The sequence below is a fragment of the Bos grunniens genome, chromosome 1 (genome assembly GCF_055505025.1).
Source record: "Bos grunniens cultivar Pamir isolate PY7600 chromosome 1, Bosgru_T2T1.0, whole genome shotgun sequence".
Lineage (NCBI taxonomy): Eukaryota > Metazoa > Chordata > Mammalia > Artiodactyla > Bovidae > Bos > Bos grunniens.
Genome location: NC_141165.1, coordinates 155,608,802 through 155,634,153, shown reverse-complemented (window position 1 = coordinate 155,634,153; position 25,352 = coordinate 155,608,802). Strand labels below are relative to the sequence as shown.

The following is a 25,352-nucleotide window of genomic DNA, read 5'->3' as shown; positions in this document are numbered from 1 at the left end:
GTCATTGGTCCATAGGAGACATCTGACAGATATTTTTCCACTGCTGAGTGAACAAATGTTAAGTGAGATCTCCTTGCAGTAATTCATCACAAGACTGCTTCTTGAATGAACCTTCACAGATTGTAAATACAGTATAGGAGCAGAATTCAGTGAAAGAAATTAATCTGGAAAAAGAAGAGTCTAGTGAGTGACCTTGGTTGATTGCATGAAACATAATCACCAGAACACAAAGCAGAAGTTTAACACAGACGTCACAAGTCTTTCCCATTTAGACTTAGGCACTTAACAGGGCTGCCAGTGCAGGAGATTTAAGAGATGCAGGTTTGATCCCTGGGTTGGGAAGCTCCCCTGGAGCGGGGCATGACAATCCACTCCAGTATTCTTGCCTGGAGCATCCCATGGACAGAGGAGCCTGGCAGGCTACAGTTCATAGGGTCGCAAAGAGTCAGACACGACTGAAGTGACTGAGCACACTTAACCAACATGTCAGTGACACTGCTCACTGATACATGAGTGTTCTCTCTGTCTACCTCTCTTTGTGTGTTTTTCTCTCTACCTGTTACTTGATTTCAAAAACCTTGTTTGATTGTTCTGCTTCAAATAGATCAGAACTTAGTACAAGAAGGGTATAATAGTTAAAAGGGACAGTCTGGGAGCCAATATGCTGACAACCAGGAAAAAGAGAACAAAGCAGACACCAAAAAAAGCACAGGAATCTGGGTATCATTTAATTTCAATTCAAATATATCCACTCACAAATAATACATAAATTCCCATGTAAGTTTTGTTATGTCAGAGCACAGTAAATCATTTTCATACTGATGACTTATAATCAGGCTTATGTACTGTAGACTCCACTTAAAGGCAATAAGGAACTACATCAACTTTATTAATTTTCATAAAATTAAAAATATTTTAAAGTTAATGAACTAAGGGGACAAGCAATTGGTTGGGTAATTCAGTCAACGTGGAACACCCAATCCCTGATGATGACAGCAGGTACCTTCCTGAAGTTTTGTTCTGAGGACCTGTAATGTGCCAGGGCCCACACTAAGGTCTTTGTATACAGTTTTCTCTGCTAAACCACTCAATACTCCTATAAATAAATATGCATCTTCCCATTTTCTAGATTTGAAAACTGAGGCTGACGGGGAGAGAATAAATACACGTTTCAAACCATAAAGATAGATAGTTGTACAGATGACACTACAGCAAGCTGTCTCCACAATACTAAGAAACCCAGGGAAATGAAGAATCAACTGTAAGAACCATCCACTGCAGGAAAGCATGGCCTCTTGGCCAAAGAATTCACCACAGCTTCCCAAAGTCATAGGCCTAGTACCCAAAACTATATTGGCCACTCTTTTTCATTCACTCTTTTTCCAATGGTTTCAAAAGACTGAGTACTTATTTGTGCCAGTTAATCAAGGGATTCACCAATATTTATTATGTGCTCACCTTGTACAACATTGTAATAAATACTGGTTTTTTCACTCTTTCATTGGTTATTTCCCTATTGAGCCTGAAATATTTTCTTTGCCTTTTATTCAGTGAAAGATACAATACCATCACATTACAAACCAAGAAATGTGGGACACTCAGTTGAGCATGGGTGATGTGAATGAAGCCAAAACAATTGGTGAGAAAACATTAAAATGCAGATTTCTCAACTGGGAAGTCAAATTTACAACAGTGTTATCTTGCAAATGTCACCACTTTTTCAAGTTCCATATCAGAAAGATAATTTTCAGAAGTATTTCTCTGCTGGAAGCATATTTCAGACTAGAGATACATGTTTTCCTTCAATAATTTAAGAAATTAAGATTAGATATTACTGAACTATTTTTTTTTACAACCTTCTGTATATATGAAGCTCCAACTTACCATATCTGTGCTAAAACAGGCTGAGGTAACCCAGATTGAAAAAAAAAGTTTCTAGCTTGATCACCTGTAAATTAAATGGATAAAGTTTTAGAAGAAAATAGTGGATGACAGAAAAGTCCTATGTCAAAATTACAAAAATGAAAGAGGCTAATAATCTAGTAAATACGAAACTGAATACATTTTAAAAGCCAAATGATAAGTTTGTAAGTAACAATAAAATGAATACATCAGCATGGACTTCAGAACGTAACACTTAAAAAAAAAAGTGTGTACCATTATGTAAGGGTAGACTGTCTATGTTAATAAATCTGCTAGTAATTAAAATGGTAACAGCTACATATTATGACAAAGTGTACCTCCAGGACTCCCCAAGAAACTGCTGACCCATACTCCTACTTTACAAAAGGGGTCTTTGCTATTCCCATTTACCTACACTTCAAATTATTGGTACTGCTAACATATTTATGGAGAATGAGTAACAGTGATCAAAAGAATGACATCAATGACTAAGAATTAATAAGTTAAAGAGAACTGAGACAAACATACACAAAAACAAGTCTCCAGGAAATCTAGATTTCATTTTCTCTAAAGCTAATTCCTGAAAAGTAATCAAACAGGAAAGACGAGAAAAGGCAAAGTACAAAGGCATCTTTAAGGACACAGTAATAAACAAAATGTTTTTAAATGTTCATATCTCTTAATTTACTCAAGCTTCTCAAGCCAAGGTCAAAGTCAGAATTCAGGAAGTGTTTTTACTCAAGGACCACAGGCCAATGCTACAATTACTTAAAGAATGTATCCATTAATTTCACCAATTCCCACCAGTGATACGGCTAAAACAGTGACTTGGCATCCATTAAAAACTGCAGAAAGGCTTGAGTGCATCGGAGGAAAAGTAACTGTGAAAATACAGAATCCAGGCTAAGTCAAATAAGTAAAGTACATCTTTGGTCATAGGTGCCGACCTTCACTCTGCATAATAGACTTTCCACAGATATATGCACTACGGTAAGTAAAAATGTAAAAATACTGACTCCAATTACCAGTAATAAATCCAGATATTGGCTTTAAACTATGGAACTGTTGATCATGCTTTGCTCTTTCCTCTACAGTTATGGCCCAAATATCCAGGCTGCCTACAAGCCAAAGAAAAGACAAAGGAATTATTCAACGAAAAAAGAAAAACAACACGCTCACACACAGTTTCCACAACACTTATATGGTCAGTATATTATAAACCATTTGATAAATTACCATCTGTTTGTCCTTGGAAGTTGAGTAGACACATACACAGTACTATGTATATAATAGATAATAATAAGAACTATACAGCATTGGAAACTCTACTCAATACTCTCTAATGTCCTAAATGGGAAAAGAATCTAAAAACAGTAGATATAAGTCTATGTGTAACGGATTCCCTTTGCTGTACAACACCAAGTAACACAACACTGTAAATCAACTATACTGCAATAAGATAACTTTTTAAAGGAGAAAAAAAAGAGAAAAGTAAGAGTAAAGCAAGCAAAGAAAAAAAGACATTAACATACATTCTTTGTGAAAGTTATGGAAAAATTGAGCTTCACTAAATTAGTATTCTAGTTGATTCCATGAAAATCTTTTTGGAGTGATAAAAATACTCAAACACTAGACTTCAGTAACTTTTATAGAATGTAGATTATAATTCACTGAAACTGATTTTAAAAATGGGAAATGAGTATCTTGGGGGGAAAAAAAAAAAACAATGACAAACCAGAGAAAACAGGGTTAAGTTCTTCAGTTTCAACTCTTGGACTGACCAGATGTTCCCTCATTTCTGAGACTGTCCTCACTTTAGGGCTCCACCAGGCTCCTCTGTCCATGTGATTCTCCAGGCAAGAATACTGGAGTGGGAAGCTATTCCCTTCCCCAGGGCATCTGCCCAACCGAGGGATCAAACCCACGTCTCCTGCACTGGAGGCAGATCCTTTACCATCTGAGCCACGAGGGGAGCCCACTTTAGTTACAAGGTCTCCTCACATGAATTCACCAAAATAACTCTTGATTACATTAAGAAAAAGGCTTTCAGGAGTTCAGACGTCTTCCCAAATGGTGGGAACAGACAATACGTGACGGGGCAGGTCTGATGACAGTGATGGTCAGCACAGCAATTCATTCCGTCCCTGGAAACGTACTTGCTGAAAGCCTTGTATGTGCCAGGCACTGCGACAGACATCAGGGAAAAGAGGGCGACCCAGGCAGATCAGATCCCTCACAGGTCCTACAGTCCTCAACGTCTGGGGCCCTGTCAAAATTCGTCGAGTAAAAGCAAACCCCAACAAACAAACAAACAAAACAAAAACGTGCTCAGTGATTAAGAAGGGGGACAAAGACAAAACACAAAATAAAATAGTAACATGAATGGTTTTGAAAAGATTGCAGATTTCTGCACTAAGAATCCCACAGAGACTTTTCCTGACGTGATCACAGGAATGAGGCTTTGGGCTGCCTTACTCTCTTCATGGTGACCAGGTGTGACAGTTGCCAAGAGATACTTTGGGAACTGTATCTCTTTAAAACAAAACAAAACGTGGCCAGTAAGGGAAACCAACATTTAACACTTTCCTAATAATCTTAGGGAAGATTACCTGAAAAGAAAATTTTGTGCAGATTGATGTTTCAAATAGATAAACTAAAGCAAAACAAAAATTGCATGCTTCAAATCCAGTCTTCCAAACAAAGTACAGAATATAAATGACCCAGTAACCCGAACAAATAAATTGCAGAAAACAACAAATCAAAACAGAGATGGGGGAGGGGGATGGTTCACTAACAAAGCAACTAAAGAGACACATGAACTAATTCACTGTGTCTTGTTCAGATCCTGAGTTGAACCAAACTGTAACAAAAAAGTAACACCTAAGGAATATCAGGGAAATTTTTAACAGTGACTCGATAGTTGAAGACATTAAGGAATTACTATAAATATCATTGGAGTGGTAACAGTATCATAGTTATATCTTTAAAAGTGTTACCTTTTAGAAATGTCCACTAAAATGTCTGTGGATGAAATGATCTGATATATATATGCGAGGTGCTCAAAAGAATCCAAGTGAATCAATATTGACCATAAGTTGATTGATAATCACTGAAACTATGCAATGGGTTGATTGAACTATTCCCTCTATTTATGTGAATATTTGAAATCTGCCATAATACTAAGTTTTTAAAACTACAGTTCCAAAGTACATTAAAAAAAAAGAAAAAATCTTTGAAAACTTACCACCAAAAGGTGTGGGAAACTGAGCCATGGTTCTGTTACTTTCACCTTGCTAAGGGACGCCTGCAATTGAAACGCAACATTTAAGTTCATGAAAACTTCACTTCTAGGTACTTATAAACACACTGACAGGCTGTCTTTAATGACCTGAAGACTGACACTAGAGCTAGGAGATAACACTGCAAATGAAGGTTACCACTAAGGGTTCATTCATTCATTCCTTCTCTGCACAGCTTCTTAGTCCCGGGTGCAGTGATGGGCACTAAGGAATGTGGATGAAAGCCTCTAGGGCAACAAGAAACTCTCAGTCTGGTGAGTGATCCTGTACTATTATCCCACTCATTGCATTGTTGAATTTGTTATTTTTTAAATCTATCTTTTTCCTAACCACCACATATACTAGTCCATCTGCTTGATGGTTACAACAACTGCTCTTTTTCATTAACACTAGTACACGCAGTGCACTGTCTTACCTTCTTCTTTTTTTTTTTTTTTTTGGTGACTCTTTGCGAACTCATGAACTGTTATCATCAGCAACAGATGCTGGCAGTCATTTTTCCTGAAGCAGCAGACCCACTTCATTTTTGAGAACACACACACACAGGATGTTCTCAGTCCTGTCTGACTCTTTGTGACCTCATGGACTTTAGCCCACCAGGCTCCTCTGTGGAGTATTCCAGTCAAGAATACTAGAGTGGGTTGCCATTTCCTCCTCCAGGGGATATTCCCGACCCAGGGATCAAACCCATATCTCCTGCGTCTCCTACGCTGGCAGGCAGATGCTTTATCACTGAGTTTCCTGGGAAGCCCAAGTACATGCTGTGAGGCATGAGGGAAAAAAACTAAAATAAAAAAATCTGAATACAAACTATTAAAGAATTTCCATTTGGGGGACTTCCCTGATGGTACAGTGCATAGGAATCCACCTGCCAATGCAGGTGACACTGGTTAGATCTTGGTCTGGGAAGGTTCCACATGCCTTGAAGCAAATAAGCCTGGGCACAACTCCTGAGCTGGTGCTGAGAGCCTGCACTCTGAAACAAGAGAAGCCATTGCAACGAGAGGCCTGGGTATCACAGTGAACAGCAGCCCCGCTCACCTCAACGAGAGAGCAGCCCTGCTCATTACAGCTAGAGAAAAGCCTGCGTAGCAATGAAGACCCGGCACAGTCATAAAGAAAGAAATAAAGAGAACCGAATGGAACATCTGTGAAGTAGTTAGCCTGGAAAACTAACCAGAATGAAGCTGGGGGGTGGGGTGTACTGTCCCACACAATAAAAGCTCTGGTAGACAAAAAAGACCACAGAAGGGAAACCAGTGGGTTTGTTGTGTTAAAGTGTTGAAGCAGACCACAAGAAAACTGAATGTGGGAAATAAGTAATAGAATTTTGCCAGATAAGCCCAAAAAGCTTTTATTTTTGTACAAAAAAGTCAAGTGTAAGCATTTATCAAATGGAAGTTGAAAGTCTTATATTAAAAAAAAATCTTATATTAAAAAAAAATCTAACAGTGAGGTTTAAAAACACAAAACAGGAGTGAGTGAAGGCAGAAGTTCAACACATACAATGGGATTTCAACCCATACAACCAGTTCAGCTAAGGTGAGCTATCTGTAACAGGGGATATAGAGCTATCAATAATATAACCCCCGAGCCAAAGACTGGTACAGTGAGCAGTGGGCAAGCAAGCAAAGCTTCATCTGCATTTACAGCCACTCCCCTTCACTCCCATGACCGCTTGAGATCCCAAATAGCTGTGGCCTTAGAGGTATGTATGAGTCAACTCGAACTCTCCATATGTTTAGGATTGAAGTCAAGGCAGAATATCCTGAGATTGCCATAAAAGCACTGAAAAGCCTGCTTCCATTTCCAGTATCCTATCTTTGCGAAACATGAGATTATGGAGTAAACTGGACATAAGCAAGCACACTTTGGATGTCACTGTCTCCCATCATCCCCAGATGGGACCATCTAGTTGCAAGAAAACAAGCTTAGGGCTCCCACTGAGTCTGCATTATGGTGAGTGGGATAATTATTTCATTATATATCACAATGTAATAATAAAAGAAGTAAGAATTATCCTGAAACTGTATTTCCCTCTGTGGAAAAACTGTCTTCCATGAAACTGGTCCCTAGTGCCAAAAAGGTTGGGGACTGCTGATCTACAATGAAAATACACAGGAACGTAGGCATCTACATAAAGGAAACTAGAGATGGGTGTTCTTCTCCCTGAAGAATCAGGGATGCAGGGCCATTGCCTCAGGACAAGTGCAGAAAGCTCACCAGCTGATGCAATATTCTGGGGAAGATCTGTTCTTCATCAGAGAAGGCAGCACCATGCACACAAGCCTGTCCACCCAACTTTATTAACACTTAGCATTTCTATTTCCTGTAGCCTTTTCTCTATAAATATATAATTGTTTCCTTCTTTTGCACACTTTACATTATAAAAAAATACTTTCCCCAAGTTGGGCTTCCCTGGTAGCTCAGCTGGTAAAGAATCCTCTCCAATGCAGGAGACCCCGGTTCGATTCCTGTTGGGAAGTTCCACAAGAGAAGAGATAGGTTACCCACTCCAGTATCTTGGGATTCCCTGGGGGCTCAACTGGTGGGTTCAATCCGTGGGTTGGGAAGATCCCCTGGAGAAGGGAATGGCTACCCACTCCAATATTCTGGCCTGGAGAATTTCCTTACAAAGAGTCGGACATGACTGAGCGACTTTCACTTCCCCAAGTTATTAAAAACCTTTCATAAACACATTGCTGGACTTACTTATATCTTTTTAGAGTGAGGCAAACATTCCTATATTTACATATTAAAAAATAGAAAAACACTTGGACTAAATATTGAGCAATCAAGAAATAGTAAATAGTAGTTTGAAAAGTTTGGCTAAATGTTAGGATTTTTAAGCCAAAAGCTAAAACATGTTTGAGAAAAGTCTTTAACCTTTCTTCATTTCAGCTTCAGAAAGGGGAGCTAATCACAGAAAGTTACAAAATAAATATGATTCTGAATTTCAATATTTACATTAAAATTCAAATTTTAATGTATTTAAAGTAGAAGACACCTCTGTAAATTTATATTTATAAAAGTGATAGGTCATCCTTAAAACAGTATTAAAATGTCACTTTGCATAAAAACTGTGTTAAAATACATTTGTTATTTGATTCAGTGTTTTGCTATTATAAAGGGAGATTACTCAAAAAATATTAAATGATTTCAAAAAATAAAATACAAAATATGTATAATTGGTCTCTAGCACACTAAAATACAACAAAAAAGGCAAAAATTAATTATGAGGAATAAAATTTCTAAACTCAATTATTGGCACAATTTAAAACTTTTAACTTTATATTAAATAAACTTTGCAAAACATCTTTAAAAATAGGTATGTCATATAATTCTTCCTAACTTCCTGGAGGTTTGAAAATTTTCTAACACATTATAAAATTAAAGGGGGGGAATAGGTAAATATAAAAATGAGCATTGGGATGAGTTAATTCAAACGTGTACTCATTCACAGAAAAAGAAATCCTCACAATTACACAATTCCAGTAATTAGCAGAATTCTAACAACCAAAACAGAATTTAGTTAAGGATTAGTGATCGAAAGACCAAAATGAGATTATGAGCATACAGTATCTATTTTTATACTTAATTAATGCCCACACTCTCACAACATCTTGGAATCATCTTATATAAAGAAGCAAAATGGGTGAGAGGACTTGGGAGACTGGGGTTGTGCCTATACACTATTGAACTATGCATAAAATAGATAACTGATGAGAATGTACTGGATAGCACAGGGAACTCCACTTAATGCGCTGTGTGAACCAAGTGGGAATGAAGGCCAAACGGGAGGCGATACATGTATGTGTATGGCTGATTCATTCTGCTGTACAGTAGAAACTAACAGGGGCTTCCCTCGTAGCTCAACTGGTAAAGAATCCACCTGCAATGCAGGAGACCTAGGTTCAATCCCTGGGTTGAGAAGATCCACTGGAGGAGGAAATGGCAACCCACTCCACTGTTCTTGTCTGGAGAATCCCATGAACAGAGGAGCCTGGTGGGTGGGGTTGCAAAGAGGAGCCTGGTCCATGGGGTTGCAAAGAGTCGGGACACGATGAAGCATAGCACAGCAAAGAAACTAACAGAACATTGTAAAGCAACTACACTCCAATAAAAATTATTCTGTTTTAAAGCAAGAAGGAAAAGTCCCAATAACTAGACAAGCAAAACCTACAGAAGAGGCAGAGACTTGAACTAATGCTGTGAACACATCACTGAACTATGTTGGTTGCTAGATTCCTAACCAGAGAATACTTGGTCTCAATATTTAAAGATATAATCTTAATATAAGAGAAGGTATTTTATGTACAATGGAACATTTATAAGCACTATTCTTTTTGTTGTTATTTTTGTTGTTTAGCCACTAAGTGCAGTCCAAATTCTTTGAGACTCCATGGACTGTAGCCCACCAGGCTCCTCTGTCCATGAAATTTTCCAGGCAAGAATACTGGAGTGGGTTGTCATTCCCTCTTCCAGGTACCTTCCCAAGTCAGGGATCACACTCTCATCTCCTGCATTGGCAAGAGGATTCTTTACCAAACACTGAGTCTTATCAAATCACTGAGCTTTACCGAACACTGAGCCAAAGACTGATTCTTTACCAAACCAGCTGCTGCTGCTAAGTCACTGCAGTCGTGTCCGACTCTGTGTGACCCCACAGACGGCAGCCACCAGGCTCCCCCGTCCCTGGGATTCTCCAGGCAAGAACACTGGAGTGGGTTGCCATTTCCTTCTCCAATGCATGAAAAGTGAAAAGTGAAAGTGAAGTTGCTCAGTTGTGTCCGACTCTTAGCGACCCCATGGACTGCAACCTACCAGGCTCCTCCATCCATGGGATTTTCCAGGCAAAGTACTGGAGTGGGGTGCCATTGCCTTCTCCGAACCAGGGAAGCCTTAAATTTACAGTATTCCAACAGTTCTAGATTGCAGGCAACTACTCATGCTGCCAGAGAAAGGCAAGCTGGCTAGAAGGTATCAGAAGTCAGAGAGGTAAGGAAACAAGAGACTATTCTTCTTCATATTTAAAATAACTTTATCACTGGCCTGCATTTTCACAGATCTATTGTCTACATGCAGTTCACAGTGTCCTTTTCTAATATTCAGGCTAATTTATTTCAAGCAGATTTTCGTGGTACTAAGGCAATAAACTTTACATTCATTTCTTACAAAAATTTATTTTTAAAATTTTGTTGTAAAGTTGATCAAAAGGTTTAGTTTTATGTTAAAGGACCTACAGGATAGCAAGGTACAGAAGAAAAATTTTTAATTTCTGGAAATTTGGCATCAGTTAAACATTGAGAAAGAAAGGAAAAGAAAACTGTCAAAATGTGAGACAAAAATGAAAGTATAAGCAACAATAAAATACCTTGTAAGGTACAAAAATATTTTCAGGAATACACAAAAGTACATAACATATCATGATATATCTGGTATTTGAGAGTTGTGATGGTCTGGTTTCAGGCGCTGTTCTACTCATATTCAACCACTACCATCACCACCACTATCCCACCCCATCCTACTCCCTCATTCTAGAATAAAAATGGAAAGGAATCACAAAAATTAAAATTAAAACAAAAACTACATCCCCCATATCTCTTACTTTTGGAGGCCATTACATCTCTAAGAATTCAAAATTAGAAAACCTTAAAAAACGAAATCTCTATTATTTAAAAAAAAATAAAAGTCTGCAATGAACAGAAAACAACTAGAGGAGTTTAGACCCCTGCATTTTAAGCAAGCCTTACACCAAATTCCAGTCCTGTGAAAAACAAGCAGGAGAAGAACAAAAGGCAGAAAGTTGCCCTGTAAGATTACACATAAAGGCAAGATGTACACAAAGGTCTTTTGAAATACAGAGAAAAGGTACCGAAAGCCACACAATACATGGACAAAGGAACTGACAAATCTCAAACATACAGCCAACCTGATCAATGCTGAATTGTCATGTCTGAAGTCATGGACCTCAAATGCAGCTTCTAAACGTGCCACTGTTTGAAGTTGAACAAGATGGCCTGTAAGGGATGTGCAGCTTGCTCACGAGTAAGATTTTAAAACTGCATGAAGGGTAAAGAACCCAATAAAAGAGAGAACTGAGTTCAAAGAGACAATGTCAATGTTCTATCTGAAAAGCTGGAGTGAATATTCAAGCTGTCCTCTCAAAAGAGAACAGGCATGCCTCCCAGGTTTCCGTTGTTGGGGGAAGGGGTGGTGGCCGGGGAACGAGGTGAGAAGGGGACGGGTCAGGAGCGGCCAGTGGCCAGCAAGCACTGTCAGGCCCAGCTGTCAGCACGTCTCTGGGCAACACACACTGGCATTTCAGACGACGCGTCCACTCACCCCTGCTTACGTTCCACAAAGAGAAATGCCAAGGCATCTTGCCTATGGAGCTCATGGAGCAGATTTTTAACCTTAGTTCTCCTAAATCACCCTTATTTTAATATTTGCAATAGGAGAGAATTCAGCAGGGAGCAATAAAACCAAAGCATAGCTACAAAGTTGAAAAATGAGGGACAGAAAACAAAAAGACAGAATAAAGGCATTCTTGTTTTAAGAGAGAAATGGAAATTAACCAGCCCCTCTCTGAAGCTTATTGGCACCTCCAGACCACCAACCAGTTGCCAAGTCACATCTAAGAAGTAAGTCATTAACTTACAGCTTGTCTAACGCTTCTAAGAAATCAGATTCTAGAACACTCACTAAGCTGCAGATAGGATAACCATTCATAAAGCTTCAATAAGTGAGGGACTTTATTTCTTCCAGAAGGTCCGATTTTCAAGAGGGTTATTAAGAATAAAACAGTTATCACTGGAAAAAAAAAAAAAAAAAACCAAAACAGTATCATTGAAAGGCACTAAAAGCTGAAAAAGTAATTTCTGGAAGAAAGCAGATTACCCCAAATCAAACATCACTAATTTTAAGAATCCATGAGTGGATATGTATATATACAGCTGATTCACACTATTGCACAGCAGATACTAACAAAACACTGCAAAGCAATTATATACCTATTAAAAAATAATTTAAAACAACATAAAATTAAAAACTATATAAGATACCATCAAAAAAAAAATCGATGAGTGGGAGAGGGGCATTTCAGACTAAATTTTATTTTAAATATAAATCTTTTGGAATTTTAAGATTATCTGCCAATTAATGAGATTATATAAATTTAACATATTATCAACTCACTTTCCAGTTTCTTCCCAAATAAAAATAAGGGACAAAAAATTGAAAATTTCACAGGTAACTGTAAACAGTTATCACATGGGGGAAAAAAAAGTAATGAACTCGGTAATGGGAATGTTGTCCTCTGTGTTATGTGGATAAATCTGGTCACTAAAAGGAGACGATCTAAAACTTTTCTTCCAAATAAAAACCGAATTCTCAACACACTGCAAGGCACAAGCATATTTTAAAAAGAAAATATTTAATAATAAAATAACCTTCCATGTTATATCACCAGAAATGATATCACCCTGTCTTAAATCAACACAGTGTACCGGTTGGCTACTCTCACCTTTATCGCTAAGGTAAATAAGCTATAAACCTCTAAATACAAGCAGCAACCAAGAAGGGTCTTATCAGTTCTGCTTCAGGAACAGTGATCAAAGCAAGGCAGAGAAAAGTCTTAGAGGAAGTCTCAGTTTTGGAAAAGAAGTCAAGAAACTACCCAGAAAGCACCAATTGTGCAAAACAGTGCTGTAACACTGAAAAGAGCAAGAAAGCAGAAAGGCCTCCTGCAAGAATTTTAAGACTCATTCCACAAAAATAGTGCAACAGCTGCAATCAGATAAATTAAATATGAGTTTACAGAGCACAGTAAAAGAAGAAATGAAACATACACATGCTGCACAAAAAACAACCATGTGCTAGTATTGATAAACTGCTCTACATTTGAATATACTCATCAAAATGAAATTTGCCTACATGGAAGCCTTGATAGGTAAACAACCTACCTGTCAATGCAGCAGACTCAGGTTCCATCTCTGGGGTCAAGAAGATCCCCTAGAGAAGGAAATGGCAACCCACTCCAGTATTCTCGCTGGGAAACCCCATGGACAGAGGAGCTTGGTGGGCTGCAGTCCACGGGGTCGCAGAGTCAGACATGACTGAGCAACTGAGCATGAGCACAAAGCTTTAATAATGAGCACACAATCGGGAAGCCAGCGAGCATGTCACATCTTCGACATCTTCACAGATGCAGTGCGTGACAGTTAGACCAACTAACTCTCCTGATGCCAGCAAGTGGAAACCTCAAGGGAGATGTGTTTCAATCTCTTATTAGAGTCTGTGCTAAGGACTGGTAAGTGTTTACCCAATCAGGAGATAAAGGAAATCTATAGGGCTACCTGTTAATAATCTCATCCATGCATAGATGCTGGCTGACTCCTGCTACAGCTGAACATTAATTTACCAACAGGTAAAGAACACCCATGAAATTAAAAGATGCTTGCTCCTTGGAAGAAAAGCTATGACCAACCAAGACAGCATATTAAAAAGCAGAGACATTACTTTGCTGACAAAGTTCCGTCTAGTCAAAGCTATGGTTCTGTATGAATGTCTGTCTAGTCAAAGCTAGTCATGTATGGATGTGAGAGTTGGACCATAAAGAAAGCTGAGCACCGAAGAATTGATGCTTTTAAACTGTGGTGTTAGAGAAGACTCTTGAGAGTCCCTTGGACTGCAAGGAGATCCAACCAGTCCATCCTAAAGGAAATCAGCCTGAATATTCATTGGAAGGACTGATACTGAAGCTCCAATACTTTGGCCACCTGATGCGAAGAACTGACTCATTGGAAAAGACCCTGATGCTGGGAAAGACTGAAGGCAGGAGGAGAAGGGAAAGACAGAGGATGAGATGGTTGGATGGCATCACTGACTCGATGGACATGAGTTTGAGCAAGTTCCAGGAATTGGTGATGGACAGGGAAGCCTGGTGTGCTGCAGTCCATGGGGTCACAAAGAGTCGGACACAACTGAGCGACTGAACTGAACTGACCTGAAAGAATGAGGGATGTCCAAAGAAAAAGCCTTACTGCAACATCAATGAAAAGTGACTGAGTGCCATGAATGAAAGTAAAGGACAATACAGTCATTAACAAAAGCCAACTGTGCCCTGGTAGGTGACCTAAAGGACGTCTGTGCAGGACAAGATTTATGACACAAGGAACTTTTAGGGCTAAAAAACTATTCAGTGACATTAGCATCACTAAACACTCAGCAGACTGCAGCCAACAGAAAACCAGAGTGTTTCAAGAGACAACAGATACATGATTCAAATCTTTAATTTCACTTCACTTGACTGAATTACACTGAAATATATTTATGCCTGAGAAAAAAAGACAAAAGCTGAAAAGAATCCTGGTCATCATTTACTAAGGATTTCACCCAATTTAAGTGGAAGTGGCTAGCTGTACCATTAAAGTACAGAAAAGAAACTTAGAAGTTTCTGTTAAAAATCACAAATACACTGTGCTCTGGAATAAAATTGAAAAAGAAGAAAATTCAAAAAAAAAAAAAAAAAGAAAATTCCAAGTTTTCTCAATTTCATACTTTCTTTAAAAAGGTTCAATTTCTCATAATATGAAAAACCTTAGAGAAGCCACTTTTATTCTTAAAATGCGAATTCTAGTTCAGTTTATCCAGAATTACAATTTAAGCATGTTTCAACATGTATAGTTGACTGCATTTGATCTAAATGTTGTGGAATCCAGTAGAGCTGTTTATAATTCCAAATAACATTCAAAAGATTTTGAAAAGATAACTATTGTTACTGAAGGGAAGAAAAGTTAATTTATTCAATATGCAGTTCACTGATTAACATTCATCTGTGTGGACATTATTAAACTAACGCTTTTATTTCCTCTCTGACAAAGCTTTTCTTATTTCCTTTACACCCCAACCTTTAAAATGGACCTTACAAAGTTTTTGTCAAATGGAAATTTTAATTGAGAATTTGAGCCAACTTAATTAAGGTCAATCCAGCGTGGAAAGTTCACCACAAAAGAATGAAGTAAAACCTCAAAATAACCAAGTTAATTATTGCAGATTTCCAATATTAATAACTGTAACAACTAGAGCCCCCTCTCCCACTGCTGGTGGGAGGATGAACTGTTATATCTCCTTTGGAAAGCAATGTGACAATAATGTTCCAAGAGTGAAAAAATGTTCTTTACCCATGTAACCAATAATTCAACTCCTGGGAATGTGCCCTAAGAAAATAATTAAAATGTCCAAAGCTGTTTACTGTGACCACTTGCGGTCCAGTGGTTAAGAATCTGCCTGCCAGTGCAGGGGACATGGGTTTGATCCCTGGTCTGGGAAGATCCCTCCCACCATGGAGCCACTAAGCCCGGGTGCCACAGCTACTGGGCCCATGCTCTGCAGCAGGAGCAGCCATCACAGCAAGGAGAGAGCAGTTCCCGCTTGCCGCAACTAGAGAAAGCCCACATGCAGCAACTAAGAGCTAGGGCAGCCAAGAACAGGGAAACAAAATGTATGATAAACTGAAAAATTATCTTTTATGTTCAGAACATCTGAACATTAATATTTTCTCCCTTCTGTGGTTATATTTCAATAGGTGAGATCCAGGAATTTGACTGAAAAATGTTATTCTGCTGTGTACAGAAAAATAGAATTGTATATAGATAGATAAATGGTCACTCCATCTATCTGGAATTCTAATAAAGCTGCTCCCTCCTTCTTGCCACCTGAGTATGTTGCTGCAGTGGAATTCATGGCCCTTACATCAGCACTGGCAGCAGCAAAGCCAGGAGTGATTCTCAAGAGAGGCAGACTTTACTAACTGTCAGAGTAGGTTAGCAAGGATTAACTGAGCCGTCACAGGCACAGTCCAGTTCAGAACAGGATCACCAGCTTCAGGCTGGCTGTGGATCTTGTGGAGTTATGTACACTATTTCTAAGCTTTAGAGTCTTTATCTGGAAAATACAGATAATAACAGTACCTAGTTTATTGACAAAAAAAAAAAAGAGGTGGATGAAACTGGAGCCTATTATACAGAGTGAAGTAAGCCAGAAGGAAAAACACCAATACAATATACTAACGCATATATATGGAACTTAGAAAGACGGTAACAATAACCCTGTGTACCAGACAGCAAAAGAGACACTGATGTATAGAACAGTCTTATGGACTCTATGGGAGAGGGAGAGGGTGGGAAGATTTGGGAGAATGGCACTGAAACATGTAAAATATCATGTATGAAACGAGATGCCAGTCCAGGTTCGATGCACGATACTGGATGCTTGGGGCTAGTGTACTGGGACGACCCAGAGGGAGGGTATGGGGAGGGAGGAGGGAGGAGGGTTCAGGATGGGGAACACATGTATACCTGTGGCGGATTCATTTTGATATTTGGCAAAACTAATACAATTATGTAAAGTTTAAAAATAAAATAAAACTAAAAAAAATAATAAAAGTAATTGATGAAAGAAAAAAAAAAAACTCATCATGACAAAGACTCTCTCCCTGATCAAACTTTCATCAGGCTCCTCTGAGCCCGCTTCTGGATGAGGGCTCAGCCTTGGCCCTGCCCTGTCCTTTCTTCCTAGCCCAGTTTAGCAAGAATCCTCTAGTCCGTTTAACAGAGCATCCCTACCTTTGATACCTAATTACATCTGATAACTGATCAAGTTCCTCAACTCCAACTTTTGATGTACCAGTCCTGGGCTTGCCTTTTGCAACATTCCCATTAGGTCAATATAGCAAGAATCCCCCAACCCATGAATGCCTCCTTGTAATAAATTTCCATCCACTGACCACCCCTTCCACCGCCGACCACCCACCCTTCATCCTGCCCCTTGGCTATAGATCCCCACTCATCTTTGTTGTACTCAGAGTTGAGTTACAATTCTCTCCTCTGTTGCAACAGTCTTCAATAAAGTCTTCCTTACAATTTTAACAAGTGTCAGAATAAGCTTTTGTTTAACAAGGGGAAATGAGTGTGAATGTAAAAAAAATGCTTGGAACATTAACTTACGCACTTCTGTTCAGTCATGATTCTCACCCAGTAAATATAAAAGACTAACTTAATGTTTAAACGCTAAACTGTTCAGCTTAAATCAAGTAATGGCTACTTATTACACAACGGTTTTTACTTTTTTTGGCTGTGCTGTGTGGCATAAGGTATCTTAGTTCTCCAACCAGGGGTCGAACCCGTGCCCCCTGCAATGGAAGTGCAGAGTCTTAACCGCTGGACCTCCAGAGAAGTCCCACAAAACTGTTATTGTGATAAAGATCCACAGAGAGCAACATTTAGGTGCTGCCTCAGAGAGCTCAAATTTAGACCAGGAACAGAGAATCACTCTAAGCGTGCGTCATACAACAGTGCGCGGCAGGTCAGGGTACAAACTCGGCAGAGAAGAGAAACTGATGAACGGAGTGTAGTGGAAAGGTCACCAGATGGGCTCTGAAGGAGGAAGACAAGTTGCAGAATCACTATCAAGGTGGAAGATGAACACTCAGGAGGAAGGAAACCACCCCAAGGGCAAAGGGGTAAAGGTGGAGCTGAGACTAGACTATGCCCCACTGGCAACACCTGGGCAAGGGAGCTAATGAAAGATGTAGCAGGAGAGGGCCAGGATCAGATTCACCTTTTCTAATTAACTTTTTCCGGTTTGTGCCCCTCTGGCAACTAAGAAGCGGGATGGGGGAAATGGCAGTTAGAATCCAAATAAATGCATACTATGGAATTGGCAAGAAAACATAGACACTGCCCATTAACAAGAACAAAACTGACAAGGAAAAAAACAAAACTGAGCACAGACACAGTTTGTAGAAATACACCAAAGGAAAAAAGATACAAAATTAATATGTCATCATTAGGTAACCTTAAAGATTTTATTTATGGTACAGCTATTACAAACTGGTAACTATTAACTACTGAACTATTCTTACAAAAGAACTGAATTTATCCCCTGCAGAACTCTACCCACACTCCCTCTCTGTCTTCCCTTCATGACCTGGCTAATTCTTCTTGCTATTCTAAACTCAGGCCACATGTCCTGTTTGAAAGTTAGAATGGTTTAAGTGGACTTCCTCTATTGTTCTTAAATGCTCTAAGCTTAGGTCTAAATCCACTGTAAACTGTTTGTTTAGTGTGTGTTCCTTAGACAAGACTTTAGTCCCTTGAAAACAAGAACCTGTTTCTGCATTTCTAGCCCTGTTACATGGCTCTAGCCATGTAATGACATGAATGACTCACAATGTATACTGAATGAATGGGTCTTAGAACAAATGAATAAAGGCTGAAAACTCCATGGGGTCACTCTTCCATCTTCAGTGGTCACCTGCATAAACTGAGAACTAAACAAGGAGTCTTTCTGCAGTCAGATTCCTGATACATTGTATAATCCTGCAACTCTTAGGAATCAAACTAATTTCAAATCTCCAAAGTGCATAAAGAAGGCTGAGTGCCGAAGACTTGATGCTTTTGAACTGTGGTGTTGGAGAGGACTCTTGAGAGTCCCTTGGACTGCAAGGAGATCCAACCAGTCCATCCTAAAGGAAATAAATCCTGAATATTCATTGGAAGGACTGATGCTGAAGCTGAAACTCCAATACTTAGGCCACCTGATGCAAAGAACTGACTCATTGGTAAAGACCCTGATGCTGAGAAAGACTGAAGGCAGGAGGAGAAGGGAAAGACAGAGGATGAGATGGTTGGATGGTATCACCAGCCCAATGGACATGAGTTTGGGCAAACTCCAGGAGAGAGTGAAGGACAAGGGAAGCCTGGTGTGCTGCAATCCATAGGGTCACCAAGAGTCGGACAAGACTTAGTGACTCAACAACAACAACAAAGCAAAAACCAAATACTGATTTCAAAAGTTCCAAGGAATACAAAATATTCCAAGAAAGACGACAGAAATGAACTAGCTCCCTAAATTTCACAGTACTATATTAGTCACTCTAATTTTCACATCAATTATCTGGAGTTAAGACAGAAATACATAAAACATATTCCAACTAATGAAGCTGATGCTTAAACATATGCCTTTTCAAGAAAAAACTAAAGCTTCATAGTTTTATTGAAAACACTAATGACTTTTTACTTTTTTCTTAATTTAATATTTTAAGAGAGGTGAAGCAGCTTCTTCTTCTTTATTAAATAAAACAGGCAACCATGCTCTAGAAACTTGCTATTTTGGAAGCAACAATCAAAACGCTCCCAAGGTTTCTCTTTATCTGCTCAGAGCACAAGTTTCTCTTAGAAAGTCTTCATTGATTTGGCCCTAAAATCAAATAAATTCAGCTTAACATCAGAGGCTTCCTCCGCTTATTTTATTTACTCAGTACCAAAGTACATTGTCACTGCTTTTTAAGGACCTTTTCAAAGCCAGGCAGTTGTCACAGGATGCAGACAATTCAAGCTGTAGGACACAATGAGGGCCACTGACAACCACCCTGTCTATACACTTACGCCTCCTGAGCAACTCCTCTCACTTGTTCTCAAAAGTTAATTCATTTCCAAATGAAATTAAAAGACGCTTGCTCCTTGGAAGAAAAGCTATGACCAACCTAGATAGCATATTAAAAAGCACAGAAATTACTTTGCCAACAAAGGTCCATCTAGTCAAGGCTATGGTTTTTCCAGTGGTCATGTATGGATGTGAGAGTTGGACTATAAAGAAAGCTGAGTGCTGAAGAATTGATGTTTTTGAACTGTGGTGTTGGAGAAGACTCTTGAGAGTCCCTTGGACTGCAAGGAGATCCAACCAGTCCATTCTGAAGGAAATCAGCCCTGAATATTCATTCATTGGAAGGACTGACGCTGAAGCTGAAGCTCCAATAATATGGCCACCTGATGCGAAGAACTGACTCATTGGAAAAGACCCTGATGCTGGGAAAGATTGAAGGCAAGAGAAGGGAATGTCAGAGGATGAGATGGATGGATGGCATTGCCGACTCAATGGACATGAGCTTGAGTAAACTCTGGGAGTTGGTGATGGACAAGGAGGCCTGGTATGCTGCAGTCCATGGGGTCACTAAGAGTCAGACAGGTCTGAGGGACTGAACTGAACTGAAATGTAACAGAAACTAACCCTTTGAGTAGGTCAACATAATAATGTAACAAAGGGGACCACCCTGTGGGAAAAAGAAACCTCCGGGTTCCCTGAAGAACCACTTCCCCAAATCCTCAGACCCTCAAGTTCTGTAAACTAGAATCATCCAAACCTAAATATACCATGGCTCATCTCCTTATGGGAAAAGCTCACGCCTACAGAAGCACTGAGGTGAGACTGAGGAATCCTTTAAGTAGTACCAAAGTTTGAATTCTTCAACCACCCCACTCCAGCACTCTTGCCTGGAAAATCCCATGGATGGAGGAGCCTGGTAGGCTGCAGTCCACGGGGTCGCTAGGAGTCGGACACGACTGAGCAACTTCCCTTTCACTTTTCACTTTCATGCATTGGAGAAGGAAATGGCAACCCACTCCAGTGTTCTTGCCTGGAGAGTCCCAGGGATGGGGGAGCCTAGTGGGTTTCCATCTATGGGGTCGCACAGAGTCGGACACGACTGAAGCGACTTAGCAGCAGCAGCTGCAACTATGTACAAGGTTGGACAACCATTGTTAGGACTCAGAGCAAATGAATCTTCTGTGAAATGCACATGACAGTGAAAAGTGCAAGTCGCTCAGTGGGTCCCACTCTTTGTGACCCCAGGGACTATACAGTCCATGGAATTCTCCAGGCCAGAATACTGGAGTGGGTAGCCTTTCCCTTCTCCAGGGGATCTTCCCAACCGACGGATCGAACCCAGGTCTCCTGCATTGCAGGCGGATTCTTTACCAACACAGCTATCAGGGAAGCACGTGAATTTGGTCCAAACTTTTCTCAAGAATACAATCCAAACCAGAGAAGGAGAATGATTTCATCCGTAAGCACACAGTAAGTCCAGAAAAATGGAGGAGTCTAGTGACATGGCCCTTGTCACAGATCTGCTCTGTTAATGCTTGCCACCTAATGCAAAGGACTCATTCTGACTTTCTGAGACAGCACAAAGCTTCCCTAAAGTGGTTAGCCCAGTAGATCACCCACCCTGAAGTGTAAGACATAAAATATAAGGTTGGGGGAGGGGAGAAGACAAACATCGCATTCAAGACAGCCAGGCAGCAGGCACACTGATTGAGATCCCCCAGTCCCAGACAGTGAGACTGGCACTGCAAACAGTAACTCTACCCTGAAAGGGGAGAAGCCAGAGGACACAGAGGCGAGCACTTGGTGCGGGTCAATTGCCTGACCATTAACTGAGCCATCTATCCACACTCGCCACTGTGCACTAAAAACAGGACACAAGATGGCTTTTATAGCATCCCCAGCTGCTAAAAATGTTAAGAAAACCAATTTCAAAACACGCAGCAGAACCTGTACACTGGGAAAAGAGGAAAAGCAACATGTGCATCCAGTGTCAAAAACACAAATCAAGAGAAACGAGATGTTCATAAAACACCTCACTTTTATATAGCTCCGATCTGTGAAGCAGCTCAAATATTTTTGCAAATTAAAGAAAAAAATTTAATTATAGGACTTCTAACAACACCCCTGTGAAATAGGTGGAATGCAAATATAATTACTTCTGTTTAGCTACTGAAGACAAGTAGACACATATTTAATCACACGAAAGTCAGAGTCCTGATCGAACTCAGTCCAGGACTTTCAGCATCCCATACAGCCAAGTTACCAGTAACTTGAGTGATCTTAATAAAGTAAAATATAAAAGTGAACCCCACGGTTTTCTATGCTCAAAAACTAAATTCTAAGAATTAACAATTAAGTCAAAATTGGTTTTAGTTTTAGAAGGAAAACAGTTCAAGAATTCCATTTCACCTGTTGAATCTACTTTTTAAAACTTTCTTTTTCAGGAGTCAAGAAACCATTACGACAATGATGATTAAAGCCACTTAAATTTAGAAATCATAGAGAAAAGTGAAAAGTCAGTTTCTCACACTCACCAATATAAACATAACAGTTTTACGCCTCCTTCAAAGGACAAAAGGAATTCAGTCTAAAGTGCAAGGTCAAAGTATAGAAAAAGACATGCTGGCCTGGGAAATCAATAGGTTTAACAACAAAAGATGAGTCAACCAATACTTGCAGATCTCAGGGTACTTGAAAGAATATTTTATGTTGACCCAGGAAAGGAATTAAATCATCCCACTGATGGCTAGGAAAAGAGATCACCCTTACGTGCCTCATTTGCGCTTTTTAAAAAGCTATTATTATGAGGTGCTTTTAAAAGCTAGTATATTATTACAGCATTAAGGGGCACTTCCTAAATATATCCAGTATAGCTAACTCCTCTCCAAGCCAACTCCTGGTGAAATAATTCTTTCTTCCCTTCAATACTGTTTAGATAAGGCACAGACAAGGCAGTGCAGGATAACTAAACCTGAACTTGCTACAGGAATTTCCAAACAGATAAGAACTTAAGAACTTAGCAAATACCTGCCATTTGAAAGACAAGAGAAACTTGAAGAAAGTATCCAGAGAAAATATGAGCTCACAAGGTAAGCTCTTCAATGTAGAGTCTGTCTCCTTATAAATCCTATTCAGCCCTGAGAGACTATGCCAGTGCCAAGAAAGAAAATGGCTTCCACTGTCACTATCAAAAGCAATCCACTTTAATGAAATGATATGACGTCTAGAATCTTTCAAATAATCTAGAGTTGGGCTGGCGGGAAAGATGAAACAACTCTGACCAAGAATTAACACTTACTGAAGCCTGATAATGGGGGTTAGTGGTTGGAATTTTTCATAATAAAAGGTCAAACAGAGAAACAGAAGAAAGCTCACTTAAGAAAGCAAATGCCTCTCCACTAGCCTATTTGAGTAAGGCCAGCTTATAGAAATGCATAACTGAGAACTGAAAAGGAATGTATTACGTCAAAACTTATTTAAATTCTTTGTGGTTATAAAACAATTAGGACGACCTGTGGTTTTTCTGTTATTCACACAGGTATGAGAGGATGAATTAAGAAATTACCTGTTTCTACATTACTATGTTTTCTCCTTTATGTCACTGCAGTTAAGCGTGATTAAAAAGAATGACCGATCTTTTTTTCTCTTCATTCTAGCAAAAGATACTCTAAAATGAAGGAAATTGAGATACCCTGGGGAAACTGTTTCTACCCCCAATCTAGACTTTTAATAAAGCTTAGCAAATTTCAAACTAACCTTTACATCAGTTTCTAAGAGTTAAGCTTCAATTAATTAAGCTGATTTTTAATATATTACTTTAATCTTGATAAATATTCTCACAAATTGTGTTAGCACATATTTGGAAATTTTCATTCTTTTAAATTCTGCTCAAAATTGCAACACAAAAGAGACCAAAGGCCTGATGTCTTTTAGTCAACAGAATCAGTACTCTATGATGAGTGCCGTCAATTCCACTTTCGCCTCCAGAGTTGATTTCAGACACTTGACAACCAAGATTAATGTCTGACCTGTGAGCTGATCTTACAATGGACACTTTTTATTTTTTTTTAAGGAGATAAATGTTAGACAAGTATTCACATGGAAACTCAAAAGTTATCACTGAAGCCCCTTTCTTTAAGAAGTTATCAGCACTCTTTTCATACTGAATTTACCAGGATACCTTAATAGAACTGGAAAAGTTAAACTCTAGGATGAGAACCCAAGAATCACTTGCGGGGCCCACATTCCTCTCCAGCGGTTGTCGCATGGAGCTTCATTCTCCTGCTCTTCCCTCTTTGTTCCTTTGGATCTGGAAGCCTGACTTAGAGGCATCTGCTTCAACAGCAAACATGCAGATTATTTAAACTGCCCTCTCCACACATTCCTAACTTATCTGGTGGAGCAGGCATTTCAAAACTAAACAGCTGTGAAAATTAAAACAGAAAAATTCACCAAAATTCAAAAACTGGTCACTGACCTCGCTGAGGCTACACTTGGTATTTCAAAATATTTGCAAATTACATCAAGCACAGGAAGTCTGGAATCATGTCATCTGTATGGTAACTTTAACAGGCCTGATCAGATCCCTTTGTAAAACGGACACAAACTGTATCTTTCAGTTAACATATAAGGAATTTGGTCCACACGTTTCAAGAGACAAACCGGTCCTCAGATCTATACTGAGACAGCAAATATTTCATGCATGTAACTCAGCAGGGTGGATCACCAGCAATGTGAAGGGCCTGATGACTCAGGACTCAGCCATGTTTCCAAAGCTTAGAGGGAAGATGATTAATGATACTGAAGAACAAGGCATGGTGAACTTTTACAATGGGTTGCTTACAAAAAGCTCAGTTGCTAACTAAGTGCTTTGACCTTAGATAAAGAGGGTACTCAACACAGAGGTTTAAGCAGGGGCTACATTCTGGAATGACTCACATTAAACTTATCTAGTATATTTCAAAAAGATAACAGGACTCAAATCAACTTATTAGCAAGTTTTGACTTTTCAAAAGATTGTGAAAACCCCAAGCTATGAAAAAGTGATTACATAGTAAATGAAGAAAAATAAAAGATTAAAAAAGAAAATAACCCTGATGCCCCAAGAACTGACAATCTGATCTTTGAACCACCTCCCACCAAAGTTTTCAGGACTCTGGTGTACTTTTCACCATTCTTCTACTCATTTCCATGCTTGCCTCATGTGTGAGAGAAAAGGAACAAGATGTAACTTTACTGAATGAATAGTTCATACGGAGGAAAGCAGAAAAGGGAAAGCTAAAATTAATTTTATGACTCCTTTATTTAGTCTATGACCCTTCCAATTGTTAATTCATGATACTATGTGTTAAACAAGAGATACAGCAAAAAGTAGAATAAGCGATCACAATATGACTATAAATATGGACAATGTTCAAACAGCACATAGAGAAAGAAAGGAGGAAAAGGAAACACAGTGCAATATACAATAAGCATTATCAGTCGTGGTCCTGAGCTGCCAGATAGAAGACAGTCCTTTCCTCAGTTGTATTTAATATAAATTTTGTATAATGGACATGTGGGTGATTAAAAAGCAATTTCTTTTATGGTAAAAATGACCCCTGAAGAATCATTTTTCATATAATAAATAACAGGCATAGTTTGTGGGAGCTTCTCTCTATAAAACTGTTTCAAGCAGCTGCAAAGGGCAGTAAAGATAATGAA

General features: G+C 39.2%; 1 protein-coding gene across 10 annotated transcripts in view; it reads right to left on the bottom strand.

The window, feature by feature from the left end:
* Positions 1-25,352, bottom strand: part of ITSN1 (intersectin 1) — a 243,741-nt gene that overhangs the window by 164,332 nt on the left and 54,057 nt on the right. For 8 of the 10 annotated variants that reach the window (XR_015168658.1, XR_015168659.1, XM_086413813.1 and 5 more), the window contains 3 exons: positions 5,147-5,206; positions 2,928-3,020; positions 1,885-1,948 (listed from right to left, as the gene is read on the bottom strand). Coding sequence is in view for 6 of the 10 variants with exons in the window: in XM_086413813.1 (XP_086269939.1) it covers positions 1,885-1,948; positions 2,928-3,020; positions 5,147-5,174 (185 nt within the window). In the remaining 4 variants the exon portion in view is untranslated. Of the gene's footprint in view, positions 1-1,884; positions 1,949-2,927; positions 3,021-4,058; positions 4,165-5,146; positions 5,207-25,352 lie in introns of those variants that run through there. The other 2 variants (XM_086413819.1, XM_086413834.1) reach the window with 2 other exon arrangements.